The sequence below is a fragment of the Callorhinchus milii genome, unplaced genomic scaffold (genome assembly GCF_018977255.1).
Source record: "Callorhinchus milii isolate IMCB2004 unplaced genomic scaffold, IMCB_Cmil_1.0 Scaffold5, whole genome shotgun sequence".
In the NCBI taxonomy this organism is placed as follows: domain Eukaryota; kingdom Metazoa; phylum Chordata; class Chondrichthyes; order Chimaeriformes; family Callorhinchidae; genus Callorhinchus; species Callorhinchus milii.
In genome coordinates, this window is record NW_024704746.1 from 49675513 (window position 1) to 49701813 (window position 26301).

At 46.4% G+C, this 26301-nt stretch overlaps 1 protein-coding gene across 1 annotated transcript in view; it reads left to right on the forward strand.

Moving 5' to 3' along the window:
• Positions 1–26301, forward strand: part of hipk2 (homeodomain interacting protein kinase 2) — a 62541-nt gene that overhangs the window by 8152 nt on the left and 28088 nt on the right. The window contains exon 2 of the mRNA XM_042334824.1: positions 17298–18387. Coding sequence (XP_042190758.1) covers positions 17300–18387 — 1088 coding nt within the window. The 5' untranslated portion in view covers positions 17298–17299. The remainder of the gene's footprint in view (positions 1–17297; positions 18388–26301) is intronic.

Below are 26301 nucleotides of genomic sequence, written 5' to 3' on the forward strand. Positions count from 1 at the left end.
GAGGGGAAAGTTTCTCTTTCCCAGTGTCCTGGCCAACAATTCTCCAGATAATTGGTCATTTACTTCATGGCTCTTTGTAGGATAGTGCTATGCACAAACTGTCTGCTTTGTTTAATCTACACAGTCTACATTTTACAGTAAATGCTGTAAAGCATTTTGAGACGTAGCAATGGTAATGATAAGGTGCTGTACCAAATGTAAGGATTGTGATTCAAGTGGCCAGGGTATCAGCTGTGTGCTTGTAGAAACGTTCTGGCTTTCAGAACTGAGATTTCACACATTTTCTGAGATTCTTGTGAATTTCATTGGGTTGGTGTCAGCTGCAGCCTGTGCCTTGCCTGAGTAAAGTGTGCTTTACTCTGTGGAGCAGACGGCCGTCCCTCAGAGCTTCCCTCAGTGTTTGCTCAAGCGCGCTCCGGATTTATGAATTCTCCAGCCCGGCTGGCAGCGAAGTCATCTCAATGTGGGCCTCAAGGGGCCAGCAGACATGAGCAGCAGGAGGCAAACAACACGTCTTTACTTCAGACTTTCCTTCCTCTGTCTACAGCATTTGGACAAGCAACAAAATAGGTGACTTGTGAATAACAAAAACAGTCACCACATTGGCCACTGGACAAACACCTTGAGTCCTCTGGAAAGCTCACTGTTAGCTAAAACGTCTCAGCTTGCTTCCGCAGGTGGCATCTAACCGTAAAATATGCTGCATCATGGTTTATACATCTGCAAAATCACTTGACAGCAAATCCTGTGAAGCGTTTTGAAACGTCCCCCTGATACAAAAGGTACTGTATCAAATGCAAGGATTATTATTCATAATAGTAATGAATCCTGGCTTAGTTGGTTGCATTCTCATCGCCGAGTCAGAGATTGTTGGTTCCAAGCCCCACATCAGGGACTTGGACCTCATTATCGTCTCGGCTGGCACTCCAGTGCAAAGTTGGTGTGAGTGATGGTGCGGAGAGGGGTTGCTGATTACCATCCTTCAGTTGAACATTAAAGATCCTCAAGGGATCCCGGCCAAAAAGCCCCAAATAAAATCTATCATTCGCTTGATGGCTGTTTGTGGGACAATTCTGTGTGCAAATTCTGTCAAATTTGCTTACAAAACACTGCTGGAAAACACTTTGAAACATCCCCTCTACGTGAAAGTCACGCTTATCAAATGTAAGGTTTATTTTTGTTTTTTATCCTCTGTGTAAACATCAACACTTTTGCGCTAGTTTCAGTCTCTTCAGCTTTTTTGTAGTGAGTATTGTGTCAGACCACACTGAATGTTGAGCTCATGAGATTTTAATCTGCAGCAGGATTTGGCTTTCGCTCACTGAATGCTGCGCATGTATTGTACTATTCATTTATTCTAATGATAGATTGTATCACATTGACTGTGTCCCTGTTAAAACCGTGCATTATCTCTTTGCAAAAACAGATAGATAATAGAGAAATAATGCCGCCTGCAATCTCACCAGTACCAAACTCTGCATATCCATCACCCAAACCCTCAGCAGGCTACACTGCCTCCCTGTCTCCATACAGATCAACTTCAAGCTCTGAACAAGTAAATTTCTTCATGCCCCAGCACCTCCTTATCTCAGCGCTATGCTTGTACCTCACTCCCTCCTCTTAGCTAACACGGGCCTGCTACATGTCCCCCGCACCCCTCATCAAAGCAATGGGTGGCTGAGTCTTTAGCCACTATATTCCTAACCTCTGAACTTCCTGCCTCTACTCCCTATCTATCTTTAAATCCTACCATAAATCTATCTCTTCAACCGTGCCTATGATTATCGCCTCTTCGTGCTCTCCCCTTGCTCAGCATCAGACCCCGCCACTCCAAACCTCTCTGATGTGAACGACACTGTATAAATGAAAGTTGTTATAAATGTTATCTGGGCCCTTTATGCTGTTATACCCATAGAACCTGTGCTATACCCCAAGACTCTATAGCATCTCTCCTTTTCTCTCATTTACATTCTCCCTGGCGATGATAGCCTCCGCAGACTTGGGGTCAACTTCCACATGTATGTGGATGACCCCCAAATCTACTTTCTCTCTACCAGCCGTGAGACCCCCCCCACCCATCTGACATCAAGCCCTGGATACTTGCCAAAATTCTGCAACGGAACATGATCAGACCAAAGCCATCCTCCCATCAACATCTTCTCATCTGCGGCTCTGACCTCCTTAACTTCCCCGGCCTGTCCCTCAGACTTGATGAACCTGTGTGCAGCTGAGACACTTGGTTCGTTCTCCAGCTGCCCTTCGTATCCTAAATCCGCTCCCTGACCAGGACTGCTTCCCTCAACCTCCACCTCTTCGCCCATATGACCATACCTCACACCCAACACCGCTGAAACCACCATCTGCACTTCTGCCACTTTCTACCTTGATTTCTTCAATGCTACACAATGTATTCAGTTCTCTGTACTTATTACATACACAATATACTCAATACATTGCAGTTATTAGTTATCAGAATGCACATTAGCAGCCGGTGTTCAGTTTGGGAACAAGAGAGCCTCTCATTTAGGTGAAAGTGTCTCTGAACACTCTTACATGTTGGGTGTGATTGATTGCATTTGGAACGAGGACCCAGTGAAGTAATAGAGTTTGGCGATGTTTTCCATAGACTGCTCAAGAGAGACACGTTTAAAACAGGATTATCCAGATGAGGAGTATAGCTTTGCTTCCCCAATGATGGTCTGTAATCCTCAGTGCTAAAAATCAGCTATGCCAGATTGGCGCGTTCCTCTTGCCAGCCTTCAGCCTTCCCTCCTCTTGTGGTCTTTTCTCCGTTAGATTGTTACTGCAATGCTGAAATCCAGGTGTTGTAATGACAGATTGCGTGACCAGAATACTGGACAGGCACAAAGCCAGGCAGCTATTCTGTGTGAACACTTTGAGGTGGTTCGCTGTGACAAGCCTCTATAAAGAAGTTCTTTAATGTTGTTCATATTACAGCACCCATTCAGTCAGGCCAATGATTAACTCTGAAGCACTCCGAGTCATTAAACCCTGTGAAGGATAAATGCAAGTTAAAGTGCACCTTTGAAAATAGAAGGGAGTTTCTCCCAATCTCCTGGTCGACAATACCCCGATAAAATTAGTAATTAATTTCATGGTTGTTTGCTGGTTTTAAATTAGCTGCCATGATTGCCTACAATATTTACACTTATAGTAATTTGTGTGAAGCGCTTTGAGACGTCCTCCCAACGTGAAAAATGCTGCATCAAATGTAAAGATTATAAAAGTTATTATGATTACTGTATCTAAACAGAGATACATTCATGTTAAAGTCCTAGGCTTTAACAGGGCATTACCCAGCTCCCTGCTGGGTAAATATTTGCAAATAGTTTAAAGATTAACTTCACTGGTTAATACGTTACGTAGCGGATGCTTTTGGTTTAATGTTTTCACCACCACTGCCTTCCAAGGTGACACCTAAGACAAGATCACCTGCTGTTTATTTCAACACTGACATCTTCCTCTATGCACGTTGGTATCTGTTGCACAGGTCACACCGGGACTATGCATTAGAGTGCAGACTTTTCCTTATTGTTGGCCTCTGGTTCAAAAGGTTGTGGGTTCAAACCCCATATTAGTGACTTTGAGCTCACTATCTGGGACTGCATTATTGTAAGTGCCTTGCTTTTTGATGAGATATTTGTTCAGCTGGACATTCAGGATCCCACCACTCTTATTGAAAAAGAGAATGGAGTTTCTCAAAAGTTCTCGCCAACAATTCCCAAATAAAATCAGACACATGGCTGTATGTGGCTCCCGTGTTCACCCGCAAACACACCAATTTTATCTGAGGAATTCAAAGAATCTCCCTTCTCTTTTTGAGTAGCGCCATGAGATCTTCAGCATCCACCGGAACAGACAGACAGGATCTTTGTTTAAGATAGTTCAGAGGACTGTACCTCCAATAATGCAGCACTTCCCTAACACTGTGTTGGCACGTCAGCATAGAGTCCTGATAGAGGTCTTGAACAAATCAGTTTAAAGTGAGGCTTGAACCCACAAGCCTCTGACTCAGAGACAGAAATGCTACCAACTGAGCACAACTTGAGGCTTGTGTGGAGGAAAACACAAGCATAGACCTGTTGGGCCGAATGGGCTATTTACGTGCTGACATTCAGTGTAATCTTTGTAATTCCAAAGGTTATATTATTGCTTAACTGTTTTTTCGTGTGATTAACCTGTTTCAGGTTATCCTTTCCTCATTCCAAATCATCCCCCCAAATTTGTGGAGTCCTGTAGGTCAGTGGTTAGAGCACTCACCTCACAAGAGAGAGGACCTGGGTTTGATTTCCAGGCAGGGCGAAACGTTGGGCAAGTTTCCTTACTCCACAAGCCTCCATTCACCTAGCAGTAAGTAGGAACCTGGCTGTTAGTCAATTGCCAGATCACTTTTCCAGGGGCAATAATCCCTTCAAAAATATTATAATAATAACAATTTGGTCACTCAATCCACGATTATTTATCGGACACTACTGTGCGCAATTAACTGCTGCGTCTCACCCACAACGTATACAATCAATTCATCTCAAAGAAGTGATAAGGCACTATATCATTATTATTCAAATTAATTCTGCTCATCCCATTAATGTTTGTCTGAAAACTGACCGCTTTGACCGCTCCAATAGCCACCCCCACTCCTCGATATCCAGAGCCATCTCTGTAAAGCATTTTGAAATGTTAACCTACTTTAAAGATGTGGTACAATTGCTAGTTGTTGAAGGTTCTCTCACTTTCAAAGGCTTAAAAGCGTATTGTTTTAAACTGGCAAAATTGCTCAGTTGTGAGTCGTGAATTCTACCTACTCAGCTCTTGCTAACCATACAAACCAAAGCCCTAATGTGGAGGGTGTTCCTAGCTGCACAAACAGCAGGAAGCTTGCCACTCAGTGCTCTTAGTGGCAAATTATGCAGTTTTATCTAATTAAACTCCAGTTATACACCAATGCATAGTTTGAGGTCTCCAAACCTCGGATCTTGCCCACCTGGGAACAATATGTTGTGGAGTTCGATAAGCAGGGTAGGGAGTGCGCATTCCATTCCAGACACAGGGAAATTTCCATATGTAGGTGGTGTACATATGTAGAACTTTGTCTGGTTTGGGTACTCTTAAACTTGGCTTCTGCATGTGTCAGACACCTGGCTGATCCAATAAAAAAATTACGATTTTTCTTTGTGCCTGACCTCTCGGCACATAAATTGCCTGTGTTCTCGTGCTAGTTGCTAAGTGAACTGAGGCTGGCGAGTGTTCTGATCAAGATGTTTCAGGCAATGAGGAGAATTGTCGATGGTGAGATTTGGAGAGATCCAGAGCTAGGCGGCATAATCTCATCATTAGAGATAAGCCGGTTAAAACTAACAAATACACAGGGCTGTGAGAGTGTGGAATGCACCACCACAAAAGGCCACAGAATCAAATGAGATATTTAACAGAAGGATAGGTAAGTGCTGGGGAAGTAAAGGATAAGGTGGAAATGAGGATTAAAAATGTGACCAGATGCTCTTTTCTAATAACATTAGTCACCAGCTCTGTTGTATCCTCCTTGAAAGATGGTAAGCAGAGTCCTTGAAGCTGAATTAATTCCCAATTACATAAGTAGGAACTCAGGGAAATAGCACTTTCATTCATAATTATTTTAGAAACCATGAAGTCAGTGGTTAGAGCAGTCGCCTTGCAAGTGAGATACCTGGAGAAGGTAGGGAGAAACCTTGTGCAAGTTTCCTTACTCCACATGCACAATAATAATCCCTCAAAAAAAAAACAATAATAAAATTGGTCATTTTCAATCCATGACTGTTTGTGGGACACTGCTGTGTGCAATTGGCTGTTGCGTTTCGCCCACAAATATACGGTCAATTCATTTTACAGCATATTCTGTGAAGCGCTTTGAGACGTCTAGAAGACATGAAAAATGCTGTGTCAAATGCAGCGACTATATAATAATTTGACATACTCAGGAACAGAATGTCGGAATTAAATTAAACTTCTGTGACGGTCTGTAGTCTGGTTCCTGAGTCCGGTAGGTCAACAGTACTCCAGAACACTGCTGATGACAGATCAGTCAACCAGCACTTCAGGAATTACTGGATTACCAGAATTACCAGTTACTGGAGCAGTGATTCTCCCCTGTTAATCATGTAGCCAAAGCTGTTTTGGGTAGAGCGGTCCAAAATGGTCAACAGTGGGAAGTTTGCCAGACATTTCCCTCAATGACAAGCTAAGGGGTTTCAACTGGTTAAACTCCACAACGGTTACCTCAGCCCACACTCTGGGGTCCCAAGCCTTGACTCCTGCCAATCTGCATCTAATACTCTCTGGAATTAGGTAAACAGGATGCTCCCTGGAAGGGAGAAAGTTCTCATTCCATTTCAGACACGGGGAAGTTTTCATGTGTAGAGCGCAAACAAATGTAGTTTGGATACTCTTTAGGGTGGTCCTGGGGTTTGGACACCCGGATTGCCTGGACACCCGGTTGACCAAAAAAGTTCCTGTTGTGTAATGGGACACCTATCACGATTTTTTTGAGCACATTTATTCAAAGGTCACTGATGGACATCAGAATGTTTGACAATTTGACAGTGCATCCTGTCACGAGGCACAAGGAATTTCCATGCAGGAAAAAATACAACCATCCTTGCATTTGCTATAGCACCTGTAACATTCACATTTTTCAAATAGCTTTCCTGAACTGTTCTGAATATAAATATGTTGGCAAATGTGGCAGCCGAATGGCTCAAGGCAAGCTCTTACAAACAGCCATGAAGTGAATGATCAACTTTATTTGCAAAGCAATTAGTCAGGACACCGACAGAAATAGCCTTGATTTAAATTGTTCCATCTCCTGAACCACTATATCCAACACTAACTCCCCTCACCTCTCTATCCAGCACTAACTTTCCTCATCTTTTAAAATAACATGAATTAATTACAAATAAACAGAAAAAAGCAAGAAATATTTCCACATAAGTCTGTTCAGTTCCCAGTCCCTTTTGTTGGTATTAACAAAACCCTGACACGTGAGCTGTATCTGCGGGAGTCTCAAGGATCTGTCTGATTTGTCAGCTTGTTCATAGGGCCGTAAGCCCCACTGGCCTGAGCTGCTTACAGCATGACTGGTAACGTGAGAGACAATCTCCAAGCCACCCCTTTCATAGATGACTTAATACATTGTCACTGAGCCGCAGTGCTGAGTAGGGGCAACTTCAAAGCTGTTGTGCAGGCTGCTTGCTTCGAATGGAGCAAAGCTTTGTCTGTTGTTAACCTGCCAAAACCATTCCACTGGAAGAGTGGGCCTCAGAACAGGTCTTCTGAGACAGACACGCTTGTCTCTGTGTGTTTGTGTTGAGTGTGTGTGTAAGCCTGAGAATACGTGCGTTCGTGCTTGCTGGGATTCATTGCTAAATTAATTTATGTTAATTACCAGATATTACCCTTAAAGTATAGCGTGCTTTGGAGCAATGTATACAGTTCTGGTCACCGTGACACAAGAAGGATGCCCTGCCCTTAGAGGCAGTACAGAGAGAGTAACATTGATGAACCCCAGTGTTAGAAGAATGATTAGCAGTGATTAGTAATGCAAGCTAGGGCTCTGCAGTCTTGAGAGATGATGCCTCAGATGGACCTCTTAGAGGTGTATAAAATCTTAACTGGGATTGAAAAACATAAACCTGGAACAATATTTTCGAAGAAAATATTGAACACTGAAACCGTAGAACAAGAAGACACAGGTTTAGAATTGTAAAGTACAATTTCGGGACAGACTCCAGGAAGTTTTCTTTACCCAGAAGCTAAGTAACTAGTGCAACAGGTTACCAGGGAGAGAGGTTAAGGCCAGGACACTGGACTCAATAAAAAAGCCGCTTGATGCAGTGGAAAGAGGCCGTAGGGTGGAGGGTGCTGCTCATAGCACAGAAACTGCCCTGGTCAAGGTCACCAATGATATCCTGACTATCTGTGACCAGGGCTCCCTCTGTCTCCTCGTCCTCCTCGACCTATCAGCAGCATTCGATACGGTCGACCACGCTATCCTACTCCACCGCTTGTCCTCCCACCTCAACCTTCAAGGCACTGTCCTTGAATGGTTTAGCTCTTACCTTTCCCACCGTCTTCACTTCGTCTCAACGAATGGCTTCTCCTCCACCCCCCGTACTGTCTCATGTGGTGTCCCTCAGGGCTCTGTCCTCGGTCCCCTCCTCTTCACCCTCTATATGCTCCCCCTCGGTGACATCATCCGCAAACATGGGGTTAACTTCCACATGTATGCGGATGACACCCAACTCTACCTTTCCTCCTCTACTCTCAACTCCACGACCACCGATGTCCTGACAGCCTGCCTGTCCGACATCGAGTCCTGGACGACGAGAGACAACTTTCTTCAGCTCAACGTGCGAAAAACCGAGGCCCTCCTGATTGGCTCACGTCAGCGCCTCCGCACCTCAGGCGCTGACACCATCAGCATCCAAGGCTGCACTCTCCACCTCTCAAAGCCAGTCAGGAACCTCGGCGTTTTGTTCGACCCTGAGCTGTCCTTTCTCCCTCACATCCGCACCACAACTGGCACCGCCTTCCATCACCTCCGGAATATCGCCAGACTACGGCACTACCTCACCCCTCACGCCGCTGAAACCCTGGTTCACGCCTTTGTCACCTCAAGGCTGGACTATGGGAACTCTCTCCTCGCCGGCCTTCCCCGGCACCTCCCTCCACAAGCTGCAGGTCATTCAGAACTCTGCAGCTCGTGTACTGTCCCGCACCAGGCTTCGGGACCACATCACTCCCACCCTCGCTCGCCTCCACTGGCTCCCCATCCCCCAGAGGATTGATTTCAAGATCCTCATCCTCACCTACAAGGCCATTCACGGCCTTGCTCCCTCCTACCTCTCCAACCTACTATCCCCCTACCTACCTGCCCGTACCCTCCGTTCCTCTGGCTCCGGTCTGCTCCACGTCCCCCGCCCCAACCGCCCTACTATCGGTGGTCGGGCCTTCAGCCTCTCAGCCCCGAGGCTCTGGAACTCCATCCCCCAGTGCCTTCGCCTTGCTTCCTCCCTTTCCTCCTTCAAGGCCGGTCTCAAAACCTTTCTCTTTGACCGTGCCTTCAGCTCCCCTCTCGACTCTCTTCCTCCTCCTCGCTCCCTCCCTTCCCTCCCCTCACCTGACCATTTCCCCCTCCTCTCTCCTCCCTTCCCTCCCCTCACCCTGACCATTTCCCCCCTGCTCGGGTCATGACCCAACTGTGCAGCGCCTTGGGACGTCCTCCTGACGTGAAAGGCGCTCTATAAATGGAATCTTGTTGTTGTTGTTGTTGTTGTTCTGGAGGGATGAGTCAGATGGGTCGAAGGGCGTTCTTCACCTTGACCAATCTTGTGATGCACATGTATGTGTTCAGGGGGTGGGGGTGGGGTGACAAGCGAGGCTCTTTAATACTGTCTCAAGGCTTACAATTGTTACATTGATCATCTCAGAGTTCATTGTGCAAGTTATTCAAGTCTAACGTGACATAAGAGGGTGATGGGTGTGATCGTCAGTGTGTAGGTGTGATGGATTGTCAGTTGTAGGAGTGATGGATTGTCAGTGTGTAGGTCTGATGGGCTGTCAGTGTGAAGGCGTGATGGTCAGTTAGGTTTGATTGGAAAAATGGGAGTTCCTCCGTGTCCTGGCCAACAAATCCATGATAAAATTGGTCATTCACTTCATGGCAATGTATGGGACTGGGTGTTTTCTGTTTTCTGGTCACTCAGCCTTGTGTAAGTCCATTGGCTGTGCTTCAAGTTTTGGCAAGGAAGTTGAAGGTTTGGGATGTGTAGATGCCAAATTCTTTGGCTCAGACTCAGTGCTGTCTGAAAGAAGGGCAAGTCTTTGTTGCAATGATTTTTATTCCCCTGTAAATTCATCCTGACCAGAGCTTGTCACTAAATTCCTCACACGCATTATCCCAGTCCTCGCCAGGCTCCACTGTCTCTCTGCTCCTCAACGGATCAATTTCAAATTGCTCACCCTCACCTACAAATCTATCCACTGGTGTTGCAAGTGGACTCGTTCTCTAGCACAGAGCATGTGTTGCCCTGTCTTATCTTTGTATGAATTGCTACAACAGGACCACATTGAAAAAATTCAACTCATTAGCACAAAAATAATCAACTTGTTAACAATCCAGGTTCCTCAGTCTCAGTCAGCATGTTTCTTTATCTTTCTCTCCAGTGGCTATCAGAAGCTGGAATGAATTACCCGTGTAGCTTTCAGATCAGAGTCAAAAAGTCGATTGAGGCATTTAAAAGGGAAGTTGATAAGCACATGTGGAGGAAGGGTATTGGAGGGTTACTGGATAGAGAGAATTGGATGAGTATCCTCCTGGAAGGGGAAGGAGTATCTCCTTAAGGGCAGAGCTGGCTCCCAAGACAACAAGCTTGGCAATGGATTGCCAGAATTCAGTCATCTCTCTTACACGTTTTCTGAGGCAGGGCATTGCTGATGACAGACTAGCCAGCCTGGCTCTTCGGCAGGACTCGGAGGGGCAGGCCAGTCACTTGGAAGAGCGATTCCAGCTCAGTCGTTAGAGCACTCGCTTTGCAAGCGAGAGATCTGAGTTCAATTCCAGGCAGGGTGAAACCTTGGGCAAGTTTCCTTACTCCACACGCCTATTAATAATCCCTCCAAAAAAAAAACCCAAAACAATAATAAAATTGGTAATTTTCAATCTACGACTGTTTTGTGGGACATTGCTGTGCGTAATTGGCTGCCGCGTTCGCCCACAAATATACAGTCAATTCACTTTAAAGTGTGTTCTGTGAAGCACTTTGGGACGTCCTCCCGACGTGAAAAGCGCTATATCAAATGCAAGGATTATTATTATTGTTATTATTACTAAGGTCCTGATAACCCTGCAAGCCAAAGCCTTGATGGATAGGGTGGTCCTACTGGGACAAGCAGCAGAAACCTTGTCAGACAGTGCTCTCAATAGCAAGCTGTATAGGTTAAACTGGTTAAACTCAAGCAATTACCTCAACACACACTCGAGTCCCAAAACCTTGACTTCTGCTGACCTGTAGCTAACACTTTCCAGAATTAAGTAAACAGGGTACATCCCTGCATGATAGTGTGCACGTTCCTTTCCAGACACAAAGAAAGGTAGGATTATCTGTGTAGGTGGCATAATTATCTGTCGCAGTCAGGATACTGAAAGAAAGAAAGATGATGGATTTCCTTTCTGTACGTATCAGACTTGGCTGACTAAAAAGTAACCAGTTGAGCCAAATTCCTTGTTGTAATTCTGTGTAGATGGATTTGAATTCACCTACTTTAGCTGCTTTGGGGACCTTGCTTTCCAGTTGTACTGTCTAAAATGTTTGCCAGTCCTTCAATGTGATGTAAATCAAGGTCCTGTGTGTGCCTGTTCAGGTTGTGTTAATCATTCCACAGCACTAAAAAGAGAAGGGAGTTTCTCCAAGTGTCCTGGCCAAAAGTCCCCCACCTAAAAAATGATCATTCAATGACTTTGTGGGTCATTGTGGTGCGCAAATTGTCTGCTGCTTTCACCTACAAAATACCCAGTCACTGCACTTTATAGTAAAATCCAGTGAAACAGTGGAGATGCCTCTTCGATGTAATAAGGAATGATATTAAATGCAAGGATTATTATTATAAATTAAAATTCAAGGAAATCTCCTTTTGAAAACACAAATTGTGAAGTTATCCAGCCAAATTGTACATTGGCAGCTCATGTATGGATTTTTGCATCTGGTATGTCCCCAAAGAGTGATATCAGTCTCCTTTCCAGCAGTCAAGAAAATATATTGTTGATTAATGCTCTTGCACTTTGAAGATTAGAACAGTCACATCACCATAGATGCAGCTTAATCCCTTGTATTTTACGAGCATATTTGTTTTTTAACCTGGGATCGTTGTTCAGCTTCTCACTTGTTCAGAAAAAACATGCTTGCTTCCTTGCTCAGTTGAGCAGTCTCTCACCTCTGAGTCAGAAGATTGTAGGTTCAAGCCTCATGTCTTACTGGGACTTTGAGAATCTAGTCTATCTTGGCTGACGCTCCATTGCTGAGAGTGTGCTGCATTTTCAGAGGTACCATCCTCCAGATCAGACATCAAACTGAGTTCTATCTGCCTGTTCTGGTGGAAATTAAAGATCCCATAGCCTGATTCGAAATGAGAAGGGATTTTCTTCTGTTCTTGTTGCCAACAAACCATCAGTTCAAATCAATCATTCACTTCATGGCTGTTTGTAGAACATTGCTGTGCGCAAATAGGCTGCCACATTCTCCCACAAAGTACACAGTCACTACACTTTACAGGAAAATCCTATGAAGCGCTTTGAGACACCCCGACAATGTGATAAAATCTTTATGAAACAGATTATTATTTGATTGGGGAGGTGGGGGTGGAATTGAATTTTTATTATCGGTACCGATTGCTACAAAATGAAGTTTCAAAGGAATCCTATCCTCTAATCCTGAAATCATCTGCCTATCCATGGGTTAACACACTATAGGACCTCTAATTGTGGAATGCAAAGGACGGTGTTAAAGTCCACAGAAAAGAGTAAGCTGCTGGGTGCAGTGCCCGACAGGGAATGAAATTTAGTAAATCCTCGTGTCAAGAACCATGGTGAATGCGACATCCAATCTCTCTGCTGAGCCGAGAATACAATGTGTAATAGTTGACCGTGTTACAATGCGAGCACTTATCTTATTCCAGAACAAACAGTCCTTTTAACTGGTTAAACGACACAAAGAAACAGGCTGAATATCAATCCATTATATTTAGTAATTATTTGCAGTCACCAAGGCGGCGGCACTGATATTGATTATGTTAATCTACAGTATCTGATGTAGTCTACATGTCGGAATGTCAAAGCACTTCATTGGAAATCACTAGTGTAGTGACTACGTATTTTGCAGGTGAACATAGCAGCTAATTTGCACATAGAAATGTCCCTCAAACAGCCATAAATTGAATGACTGATTTTATCTGAGGGATTGTTGACTGCGACACCAGGAGAAATTTTTGGAAAATTCTCTTTTTGGAAAGTGCCACAGGATCTGTGCAACTGAGAGTGAGTGTGCAAGGGGTGGGGGCTTTTATGCCCTTCCCTCCAACCTTTACTCCATAAAATGCCGCTGTTTCATAACTATCACAAGCATCGCATTATTAATGTGGCAAAATTGACCCAGTATTTCCTAAATTGGTGTTCAGCAAAATGCAAAAAGCAATATCAACCTTTTGGTACACACTGACTTTGTGTTCTGCTACAAATGTTACTTACAAAGTCAGAAAGGGTGCCACTTTGAAATGTCACTTGCTGCCATTGGAACAGTGTGGCAGTCCTTTGAAGTCAACAAGACCATCAAAGCCCTCTTGCTGATAATAATAATCCTTGCATTTGATATAGCTTCTTATCACTTCGTCTTCAGTTCTTCAAAGAATATACTGTAAAGTGAATTGACTGTGTATCTTGTGGATGAAATGCACAGCCAATTGCGTATAGCAGTGTCCCACGAATAGTCATGGATTGAGTGACCATATCAATCAACCAGATTCCTACAAGCTGCTTGGTAAACAGAAGTGTGTGGAGTAAGGAAACATACCCCAAGATTTCAAATCCAAGGAATTAAACCCAGATCCTGAGTGTTCTAACCAATATACTACAGGACTCCAACGATTGACTCCGACAGAAGAGAATGTTTTCAGAATTCCTACATTGGAAATTAAACCTTATTTAACCTTACTAATACATATTGTACAACAACAACAACAAGATTCCATTTATAAAGCGCCTTTCACGTCAGGAGGACGTCCCAAGGCGCTGCACAGTTGGCTCATGACCCGAGCAGGGGGGAAATGGTCAGGGTGAGGGGAGGGAGCGAGGAGGGGGGAAATGGTCAGGGTGAGGGGAGGGATGGGAGGGAGCGAGAAGGGGGAAGAGAGTCGAGAGGGGAGCTGAAGGCTTGGTCAAAGAGAAAGGTTTTGAGACCGGCCTTGAAGGAGGAAAGGGAGGAAGCAAGGCGAAGGCACTGGGGGATGGAGTTCCAGAGCCTCGGGGCTGAGAGGCTGAAGGCCCGACCACCAATGGTAGGGCGATTGGGGCGGGGGACGTGGAGCAGACCGGAGCCGGAGGAACGGAGGGTACGGGCAGGTAGGTAGGGGGATAGTAGGTTGGAGAGGTAGGAGGGAGCAAGGCCGTGAATGGCCTTGTAGGTGAGGATGAGGATCTTGAAATCAATCCTCTGGGGGATGGGGAGCCAGTGGAGGCGAGCGAGGGTGGGAGTGATGTGGTCCCGAAGCCTGGTGCGGGACAGTACACGAGCTGCAGAGTTCTGAATGACCTGCAGCTTGTGGAGGGAGGTGGCGGGAAGGCCGGCGAGGAGAGAGTTCCCATAGTCCAGCCTTGAGGTGACAAAGGCGTGAACCAGGGTTTCAGCAGCGTGAGGGGTGAGGTAATGCCGTAGTCTGGCGATGTTCCGGAGGTGATGGAAGGCGGTGCCAGTTGTGGTGCGGATGTGAGGGAGAAAGGACAGCTCAGGGTCGAACAAAACGCCGAGGTTCCTGACTGGCTTTGAGAGGTGGAGAGTGCAGCCTTGGATGCTGATGGTGTCGGCGCCTGAGGTGCGGAGGCGCTGACGTGAGCCAATCAGGAGGGCCTCGGTTTTTCGCACGTTGAGCTGAAGAAAGTTGTCTCTCGTCCAGGACTCGATGTCGGACAGGCAGGCTGTCAGGACATCGGTGGTCGTGGAGTTGAGAGTAGAGGAGGAAAGGTAGAGTTGGGTGTCATCCGCATACATGTGGAAGTTAACTCCATGTCTGCGGATGATGTCACCAAGGGGGAGCATATAGAGGGTGAAGAGGAGGGGACCGAGGACAGAGCCCTGAGGGACACCACATGAGACAGTACGGGGGGTGGAGGAGAAGCCATTCGTCGAGACAAAGTGAAGACGGTGAGAAAGGTACGACCTAAACCACTCAAGGACAGTGCCTTGAAGGTTGAGGTGGGAGGACAAGCGGTGGAGTAGGATAGCGTGGTCGACCGTATCGAATGCTGCCGATAGGTCGAGGAGGACGAGGAGGCAGAGGGAGCCCTGGTCACAGATGGTCAGGATATCATTGGTGACCTTGACCAGGGCAGTTTCTGTGCTATGGGCAGCACGGAAACCTGACTGAAGGGGTTCGAAAAGAGAATGGGTGGAAAGGAAAGAGCGCAGTTGGGAGGCGACAACTCTTTCCAAGACCTTGGAGAGAAAGGGGAGGTTGGAGATGGGCCGGTAGCTTGATAGCTGCGACGCATCAAGGGAGGGTTTTTTCAGGGTGGGCGTGATGATGGCAGTTTTTAATGGAATGGGGACAGAGCCAGAGGAGAGGGACAGGTTTATGATGTTTATGAGCGGGTGGTTGGTTTTAGGGATAGGATGAGTTTCGTGACCGAGGGTGGGGAAACGGGTACAAAAGTGAGTAGGGGAGGATGGGTTGCAGTCGGAGTGAGGGGGTGGGGGGTTGGTGGATGTTGGAGGGGAAGTGACCGCGGAGCGAATTCCCTTGATCTTTGATTCAAGGAAATCCAGCATCTCCTCGCAGTGAAGGTTGGAGGAGATGACCTGCGCGGGGTGGCGGGGGGGACGGAGGAGTCGGGTTGTGGTGGAAAACAGTAGCCTGGGGTTGTTCTTCGCCTCCAGGATTATCCTGGAGTAGAAGGACGACTTGGCCGAGGCTAGAGTGGAGCGGTAAATTTTGAGGAGGTCCAGCCAGATTTGTCGGTGGACCGTTAGGCCAGATTTGACACAGGTGCGTTCAGCAGCCCGCACCTGGCTTTGTATTCATAATAAGATAACATTTTTAAGCATTTAAATTTTCAGGGAATTGTAGTAATAATAATCCTTGAATTTGATAAATCTATAATGTCAAAAAGTCTTAAAAGCACTTCACAGGAAACTGCTGTCAGTTGGGATTGCAGTGACTGTATTTGAAGAAAAAGTCAGAAGCCATAAAGTGAAATGACCAATTTTATCTTGAAAGATTGTCGACCTAAACACTGGAAAAAACTTCCTTCTCTTTTCGAATTATGCCACGGGATCTTTAACAGCCACCTAAACAAGCACAAATGGTATCTTGGTTTACTGCATCATCTGAAAAAAAATCATTCTGACAATGCATCGCTTCCCCCACCATTGCACTGGAGTGATAGCCTAGACTAAGAGTCCACAATATGGGGCTTTAGCCCACAACCTTCTGACTCAGAGATGAGAGTGCTTCCGACTGGGCCAGGCTAACACCTGCCAAATGCATGCATACGGATTTTAGCAACAGGTGGTGAGGAGAGGTCAGAAGCGGACAATGGAAGAAGGCAGAGTTTGGCAATGGATCAGTTATGGATGTCACGCAAAATCAAGGCTGCCTTTTGCGAAGTGCAGCAGTTGTAGGTGTGATTGAAGGCGTGGAGCTTCTGGTTAGTTTAATCTCAAGGACGGGCAACATGACTGATCTGAGGTATATTATGCTGTTTTTAGGTGCTAAAGCCACCTGGGATTTGGAACCTTCTGTTGCATTGCTGTAATTCCAGATGTGTCCTGGAATGCATTTTGTTATTTGTCTTATGACTCTTTCCACTCAGCTCTTGTTAACCTGCAAGCCAAAGCCCTAATGGTGCAGTTTAAGGCAGTGGTGTAAGGAGAATTGCAAATTATTACTGAAGCCTGTAGGTGCAGTGCAGAAGATAAGCCAAAAATATGCACCTGCAGGCAAATGTAATTGTTGCTGGTGTGATGCATTGCATCTGTACGGGGTGTTCAAAATAAAGAGGGATATATGATGACAATCGTGCATAATATAGCACCTTTGACAGCAGGATGTCTCAAAGCGTTTTACAGGATTTACTGTAAAGTGTAGTGACTGTATTGTGTAGGCAGCCAATTTGTGCCCAGTGATGCCCCACAAAAAGGCATGAAGTCAATGACCAGTTTTATCTAGAGGAGTGTCGGCTAGGACTCAGGGAGAAACTCCCTTCTCCTTTCCAATAGTGTCACAGGTTCTTTATTGTCCACCTGAATAGCACTTGACTGGCATCATAGGTTGTGACATCGGGCTTGAAGCCATAAACTTCTGACTCAAAGGTGCGAGTGCTGCCAGCTGAGCTAGGCTGGCACTTGTTATAAAACAAATATTGGAAAAAGGAAAGGTTAAGGTGAAGGAGGCCAAAACGAAGGGTCTTTCAGACAGGTGAAGGCAGGGCTTCAATGGGCTATAAATTTCACTCATTCTCTGATCCTTGCTTCCCGCAGGTATGGCCTCGAGAGTGCAAGTCTTCTCCTCTCACACTGTTCAGTCAAGTGCCTTCTGCAGCGTGAAGAAGCTGAAAGTCGAGCCGCGTTCTGACTGGGATATGACCGGTTCTGCACCGCGCAGCAAAGTCTACAGCCAGAACAAGAGCGCAGCCCTCGCCCAGTCCACAGTCAGTGCCTCCCTACACGTCGCCAATCTCGCTCCGCTCTATGAGCGGGCAGCTGTCCTCCCAGCGAGCGACGGACACCCCCTCACAAGGGTCGGGGGCAGTGCGGGGGGAGCAGACACATCGGTGTCCGCGCACGGGCCCTACGGCCCCCACAACCTGACGCTCCGCAGCACTATCACCCTCCTGGACACCTACCAGAGATGCAGTCTGAAGCGTAAGAGCGAGGAGGTCGAGAGCAGTGGCAGTGTGCAGATAATCGAGGAATATCCTCCAATGCTTCAGAACAACGCCAGCGGGACTACTGTTGCCACGGCAGCCACTTCCACCGCCACGTCCAAGAACAGCGGCTCCAACAGTGAAGGGGACTATCAGCTCGTGCAGCACGAGGTGCTTTGTTCAATGACTAACACCTATGAGGTCTTGGAGTTCCTGGGCCGCGGGACCTTTGGCCAAGTGGTGAAGTGCTGGAAAAGGGGAACCAACGAGATTGTGGCCATCAAGATCTTGAAAAACCACCCTTCGTACGCGCGGCAGGGCCAAATCGAGGTCAGCATCCTAGCCCGGCTCAGCACTGAGAGCGCGGACGACTACAACTTTGTCCGAGCCTACGAGTGCTTCCAGCACAAGAATCACACCTGCCTGGTCTTCGAGATGCTTGAGCAGAACTTGTACGATTTTCTGAAACACAACAAGTTCAGCCCCCTGCCTCTCAGGTATATTCGGCCAATCCTGCAACAGGTCACCACCGCCCTGATGAAGCTCAAGAGCTTGGGCTTGATCCACGCTGACCTGAAGCCAGAGAACATCATGCTGGTAGAGCCCATCCGACAGCCCTACCGAGTCAAGGTCATCGACTTCGGCTCAGCCAGCCATGTGTCCAAAGCTGTGTGCTCCACGTACTTGCAGTCCAGATACTACAGGTACGTCCCATATTCTTTCCAAACTTCTGCAGGCACAAGCGTGGATGTTGACTCCACACTGGGCCCATTGTGTGTCAGCCTGGCTTAGTTGGTATCACTCTTACTGCTGAGTCAGAAGCTTCAAGCCCCAAATCAGGACTTGGAAACCGTACAGTCTATGCTGACAAGCCATTCCTTCAGATGCGACTTCAACCCGAGATTCTGTCAGCTTGTCCTTAAAGATCCTATGGCACTATTCGAAAAGTGAAGGCAGTTTCTCCTGGTGTCCTGGCCGACAATCTTCCAAATAAGTTGGTCAACCACCACCACAACAACAACTTGCATTGATATAGCGCCCTCTATGGCATGCAGAGTCTCAGAGTGCTTAACAATCTCGGCCTGAGGCCAAGCTGGGAGAAGGGGGAGGTGACCATAGGCACGGTCGAAGAGAAAGATTTTCAGGCGCGCCATGAAGGGGCGGGGGGGGCGAGCGAGGCTAAGTGAAGTGGCTGAAGGCACGGCTGCCGATGGTGGATAGGGGGATGCCAAGGTATGGAGGGATTTAAAGACTAGAGTGAAGATCTTGGTTGATCCACTCTGTGACAGGAAACCTATGGAGTTTGACAAAGACTGGAGCAATCGGGGTATGCAGTTTGGTGCGAGTGAGAATGCAGGCGGCGCAGTTTTTGAATGAGCTGAATTTTGTGAATAGTGGAGGAGGGGAAGACGGGCGAGTAGGGCGTCAAGAGTAGCCCAGCCGAGGTGACAAAGGCGTGAACGAGAGTTTCGGTTGCTTTCGGGATGAGGTAGTGTCAGCCAATGTGGCAGAGGTGGAAGAAAGCAGTGCTGGTCAGGGGCCAGATGTGGGGGAGGAAAGATAACTGGTTCCCAGTGTGGCTGGACGGTGAGTGGCACCCAGGCTTCTGGAAATTTCCATGTCTTGAATGGAATACACATTCCAGACACATGGGACCAAGATGCACATTAGAGTTTGGCTTGAAGGGTTACAGTTGAGTGGGAAGAATTCCTGCTCTCAGTCTGTCCCTCCCAGTTCTTCTGATGAGCCAGACTGGCTGGTCTGGTATCAGCAGGGCACTGTAGCACCACCGACTCGCCTGGCTCAGGAACCGGACTAGAGCCACAATGTGTTAATTCCACACTTAACCAACCAAGCCTTCATTGTAGTCTGCTGGAGAGGAGAGTGAGTTTTCTGTGTCAAGTATTGAATAGAATTTCTTTGCTTAATGTGACACACACCTGAACTGAAGACACACCCAGGGGGACATCAGTGCCGGAGATGAGTGCCATTGGGCGTTTGAAACTCATGTCACTTCCCACAGGGAAGTTGGCAAGTGGCAGCATTTCAAATAAATATTACAGATATTTTCCGAGCTGCCGCCGACAAAAACACTTCACTTGTGACCCCCCCCACCCCACCTCTCAGGACAGTGCAAGCTCAGGAACAACTGGAGTCACACTTTACAATAATATTCTGTGAAGTGCTTTGGGATGTCTCAATGACGTGATAAGGCTCCATATCAAATGCAAGTATCAGTATTATTCATGTTCCTCGTGGATATGTAAATAAGAATGCCTTTACAAAGAACCTACAAGCTATTTATTTAAATAGAAGTTATTTAAAGGGAAGATAGTGTTTTTTTTATTTTGAAAGGGCAACAGTGTGCTGGACAGAATTTGCAGTTTAAATGCCCCAAAGCATCCAAGCTATGCATGGTCAGCTGTAAAGGCAAGGGATGTGGAATACCAGGTTGAGAAGAATATGGAATCCTATAATTCAGAGTAATGTGGAATACGGATATTTGGATTTTGCTGGATACTGTGGAATGCTCAACCCACTGACAATGAACAGCAACTGGAGTGATGGAAAAGACAGAGAGAAGCTGGGTAACCGACTTGGCCTGACTGCACTCTTGCCGTTTAACAATACCTCAGGACTGGAGTCCTGCATTCTGCTTGAAGTGCTGATGTACATTCTGGGGAAACGTTCTAGCAGCCAGGCTCGGCTATGTGTGCCCAGCAGCTGCTTCTATGTTCTGTAGCTCTTTCTCTTGTTCCAGGCCTCACCTTTATGCAAATTTAAACCAGTCATCTCTAGGTTGACATTGGGATTGGATGGCAAAGGTGATTTCCTTCTGCAGCAAATTAAGTACTGCATGAATGTGCAGCTACGTTTTTAAAGGAGGCTGCTCGACCGAGAGGGGAATCTTCACCAATTTTACATTTCTGCAGTGCCTCTCATGTCGGACATCTCAAATACCTTACACAATCATCTGAGAGCGTGAGGTGGGGGTGGTGAGAGTTGGTGGGGGGGGGGGGGGAAGGTGACCAAAAAGCTTCCTCAGTTGGTTGAACGATCTGAGTCAAAGGGGTGTGGGTTCAAGCCCCATGTTGGGACGTGGAACTCATGTAGTCTAAATCCAGTCCTGGGGACGTGCTGCATTGTTGGAAGCACCATTCTTAGGATGAGATGTTAAACTGAGGCTCTTTCCGTACCTGTTCAGGAGTATGTTAAAGATTCCGTGGCTGTCACTTCACTTTATAATATATACTGTGAAGCATTTTGGCATATCCTGATGGAATGAAAGGAGCTGTATCAAATGCAAGGAATATTAAAGTGTATCATGCGCCTGCTCGGCCTTCTGGCAGTTGCAGGCCCAGATTATGGGAATGTTGTAAGGCGTAAATTCCTTGCCTTAAGATAACGTCGGGGCAACTTGAATATAATAATAATAATCCTTTCATTTGATATAGTGCTTTTCACGTCTTCTAGATGTCTCAAAGCGCTTCACAGAATATGCTGTAAAGTGAATTGACTGTATATTTGTGGGCGAAATGCGGCAGCCAATTGTGCACAGCAGTGTCCCACAAACAGTGGGATTGAACAGTCGTGGATTGAAAATGACCAATTTTTTATTGTTTTTTTGTTTTTTGGAGGGATTATTATTAGGTGTGAGGAATAAGGAAACTTGCCCAAGGTTTCGCCCTGTCTGGAATTGAACTCAGGTGTCTCGCTTGCAAGGCGTGTGCTCTAACTACTGAATTACAGGACTCCACAATTATAGCAGAATGAGGATAATACAACCCGAGAGGTGAGAGGGGGAATCCTCCCTCACCGCGAAAAATAAAGGTTCAAGCCCCACTTTGCGACTTTGAGCTCGTTGTGAAGGCTGACACTGCAGTGCTGGGATGAGTTGGGAGCCAGGCTGTCAACCATCTGTACTGCAAGAATACAAAAGTAAGCACAGGATCAGAAAAGGCCATACCACCCATTCAGGTAGTGCATACTGTGAGAACCGGGCATTGAGCATGGTGGTTGTTTTGGATGAGGCACCAAATCTGTTGTGAGATGTTGTGAGTCCCACTTTCCCGTTCAGGAAAAATGTCGGGACTGAGTGTGAGGCATGAGGGAGACCCAGAAGCTCTTCACAAGGTATTCCAGAATTCCCAAGCACTAGCGAGGAAAGATCGGCAGTCAACCATTCCTGTTCAGGTAGTCAGTTCTGGCCACTTGCTTCCTGTGGATGATGCTGTACACCAGGGAGTACTTGATCAAATTGGCAACAGCTTTTCTCCCCAGTCTTTAATCCCACTCCTGACAGCTCCGCTGCTGTTTTTCCAGGATGAACGGCTGTTTCTGGCAGAGAGTCCCTCACATCTGTTCATGTGGATTTCATCTAATCTCTCTTCCTTCGCATGCACAAGGGAAAAGGGAATGGAGGATTGCGGTGGGGTGGGGGGGAAGTTAGCAGAGGGTATTAGGAGGGGTGGAGCTCATTTGGAGTATAAGCGGTACAGGCTAGTTGCTCTAAAGCCAGTTTTAATGCTGCACAATCTGCAATTCTTGAGGTTGAAGATATGTTGTAGCCCTATCTCCACACCCCCTCAACCCTCTATCTTTCATACAAATGTCAATTTCCACTTGAAGCACACAACAGACTCTGCCTCTACCACTTTACTAGACAGGGTATTTCACATCCCAAAAGCTCTTTCTGTGAAAAATTCTCCTATCTCTTCTTTGACTCATCTTGTGACTATCTTGTATCTATGTTCTCCAGTCATTGACTTCCCACACCAGTGAAGGTAGCTTCTCCCTATTTATCCTGTCAAAACTACCTCATATTTTTGTACATCTTTATCCATGTGCAGTCCTGTAGCTCAGTGGTTAGAGCACTCGCTTTGCAAGTGAGAGACCTGGGTTCAATTCCAGGCAGGGCGAAACCTTGGGCAAGTTTCCTTACTCCACACGCCTAATAATAGTCCCTCCAAAAAAAACCAATAATATAAATTGGTCATTTTCAATCCACAATTGTGGGACATTGCTGTGCGAAATTGGCTGCCACGTTCGCCCACAAATATACAGTCAATTCACTTTAGAGTATATTCTGTGAAGCGCTTTGGGACGTCTAGAAGATGTGAAAAGCGCTATATCAAATGCAAGGATTATTTTATTATTCATCCAGGTCCCCTCTCAACCTTCTCTGTTCCAGTGAAGTATTTAATGAAATAAATTTGGGCTCTTCATAAAGGTTGTAAATTATCTGTTGTTAATGATATGTTTCTGTCAGGGATGGTGTGTGGAGGCATTTCCAATAGCCCCTGTGCTGGTGGTTTTCCTCCTGGTCTCACCATCAGAGAAAAAATGGTTCTTCACTTCTTGGCTGCTTGTGGGACGTTGCTGTGTGCAAATTGGCTCCTTCATCCACCTACAAAATAGGCAGTACAGTACAATACAAACCATCTTATAACAATCAATGCCCTATGAAGAACATAGAGACGATTAAACGTTAAAGTCGCTGCATGAAATAGAAGGATTATTTATCTGTCGAGACGACTCAATGATGGGATAAGGTACGGTATCAAATGCAACGATTATATTATTATAAGAAAAGAGGAGTGTCTAGCAGTGAGTGATATTGGAGAGCTTATTGTTTTGCAACCTGGAAGTGCACACTTATCTCCCCCACTCATCATGCCCCCACAGTAACTCCTTAATCTCCCTCCAGAATGTTCAGCACCATAACACAGTTGGACGTCACTAGCAATTTTGGCAGAAATCATCTCCAGCCCAGGGCACACCCTTTTTGGTGGCATCAGAGCACTGAATGAAAATACATAAAGATTCCTTGAGCTACTGATAAGAGTGAGTGCTCTCTATCATGTGCAGGTGCCTTGTTAAGACCTGAGCTATTTGGAGCCTTTGAAGGGAACTGGGATTCTTCCCCAGCTCTCTATAACAGATGGTATTGACTGGACTGCTGGTTTTGGCAAGCAGAAAGGAAGCAAGCATCTGTCTCAAGACTTCGCTTATGCTGCAAAACAAATGGACACACACCGCTGACTGATACAATAATCCTCGTTTTTGATACCGGGACTGAAACATCTCAGGACACTTTTACAAAGTGTCAAGTAGTGACTGTGTACTTGTAGATGAACACAGCAGCGAATTTGCATACAGCAATTTCCCACAACACCATGAAGTGAATAACCAGTTTTATTTAGAGATTGTTGTCCAGGGCACCGGGAGAAACTCCTTCTCTTTTCGAGTAGTTCCATGGAATCTGTAACTTCCAGCTGAACAGCCATATACAGAACTCAGTTTAATATCTCATCCGAAGGACAGCACCTCCAAAAATGCAGCACTCTACCCAGCACCAAAATGTGAGGCTGGATTGTGAGCTCTCAAGTTTGCAACATGGGGCTTGGACCCTTTGACTTAAAAAGGCAGGAGTGCTTCCAACTGAGCCAGGCTGACACATCAAAAGTTCTTCAGACAAAGTATTAGCAGACGGTAACACAACAAGAGTGCAACCAACCCAGCCAAGCTTGACAGACCTGTGGAGCTGCAGATATGCTATATCACATCAGGGATGTGAAGTTGACATGGTTCTTCCAGAGAATCAAAATGCTTACCTATCAGAGCAGATGATGGAAGAATTCACCTTCCTGCATTTAATACCTGTAAGATGTCTCATCCAAAGGATGCACCTCTGACTCACTGGAGTGCCAGACAAGTGTGAGTCCCCAATGGGGGCTTAAACCCACAACCTCCTGACTCAGAGGAGATCTTCCTTACTAGGGATCATCATTTTGCTCAGAGTTGCATTGTTTTTATGAACCTAAGTCAAGGCATTTAGATCTGTCCGTTAAAATGAACCCATTGCGCTGGGGAGTTGGCTTTTTTCCAAGATCAATCTTATATTAACAGCAAGTACCTTTATATAGCCTGATATTACCAGTGAGCATCTCGACGTTGATTGGTTTGGATGAAGAAGGCTCTTCAGCCATTCTGATCTCATCCCTCAAGAACACCCGTTCCCCCCATCACAGCATCAAACTATCTTGTAAATGAGTTCAGTGTCCTGGGCTCAACCACACTTCCTGCTAGCTGTTCCAGTTGTTAATTACCCTCTGGGTAAAGAAAAACTTCTTGGTATTTGGCCTACAATTGTCCTTTTCAACTCTAAACTCGTGTCCTCAATTGTATTGTTGCTTTTTGTATTATTTACTCTGTTTCCAGCCCCAGTCCCCATCACTCTTGGCACTGCTCTCCTTGGCACCCTCCCCAACCTCTCCCTCCATATTACCTACCCCACTCACATCCATGGTGACCCTGCGACCTGGGGCCTCACCGTCTTGGACATCAGCATCATCAATAAAGCCTATCTCGGACCATTATTTCATCTCCCTTAATTCCTTCATCTCCTACCGCCCCTGGAAAAAAATTCCCCTCTCTGACTCCCTCTCCGCTGCCCTAGAGTCATCTGAACCTCCTGCCCCTCTGGGTCTCCTTCCAAAACAAACTTAGCTTCTCGGTACTCTCCTCCACAACTCTAGCTCTGTTATCCTTGACACCCTTGCCCCCACACTGCTTGCTATTTCCGCACATCCCCCTGCTACACCAGCCAGCTCCGCTCCCTCAAGTCATAGGTGCGTGCCACTGGCACAAATCCAATCCACAGAACCTTGTCCTCACTTTTAAAGCCCTCCACGGTCTTGCCCCTCCCTATGTCTGTGATCTGCTAAAGCTTTACCAACCTGTTCACTTCCTCTGCTCAGCAGGCACAAGCCTATACCTATACCCCGCTCTGCCCGTCTGCCTTGCCCCTTCGCTTACCTCTTTTCAAGGCCTGTCTCAAGACCTTCGTCCTCGACCATGCCTTCAGTCATCCTCCCACCGTCACCCCTCTTATCCTCCACCTGTTCTTATTTGAACCCCCAGCTCGGGAGCCACCCTTGACTATCCAGCACCTTGAGACATCCGCCTGATATGAAAGATGCTATATAAATGCAATTTGTTATTGTCTTATCTTCTTGTTCTCCTGTCTTGGTACATGCTAAAATATTGTTCAGGATTTACTTTTTCAATCCCATTTAAATGTTACACATAAGGTCCCTGCTAAGTTGTCTTCTGTTAAGACTGAAGAGCCCTCATTGCTCACAGCTCACTCCTCTAACACTGGGAATCATCCTCATTGCTCTCCTCTACACTAACTCTATAAGGCCTGCACAGCCCCCTTATGTCACAGTGACCAGAATTGTACACAGCAAGTACCAGAGCACTTAGGATGACGTCTGGGAATCTAAACTCAACTGATTTCATTTTCAATCCTGACTCCGGAGAGGGTCAGCTGATCTGGTCCATCAAGCTCCAGGTCAACATTGGAAACTCCTCAAGTGGCATCCCAATTGCCCCACACGAATCATACAGCTTCGACCCCCTTCCCCCCACAACCCCTCCCTGAAGAATGTCAAGACAAACAGCTGTTTGTAAATCGTTGAGTACATAGAATTCCACGGGACATTAAAGCGCCGCCCAGTGATTGGTCCAGTTGTTCAAGCTCCACACGAGCACCACCCCTACTACTCCCATCACCTACTACCCCATCTATTCCCTTCTTTGTAGGTTTTTAAAGG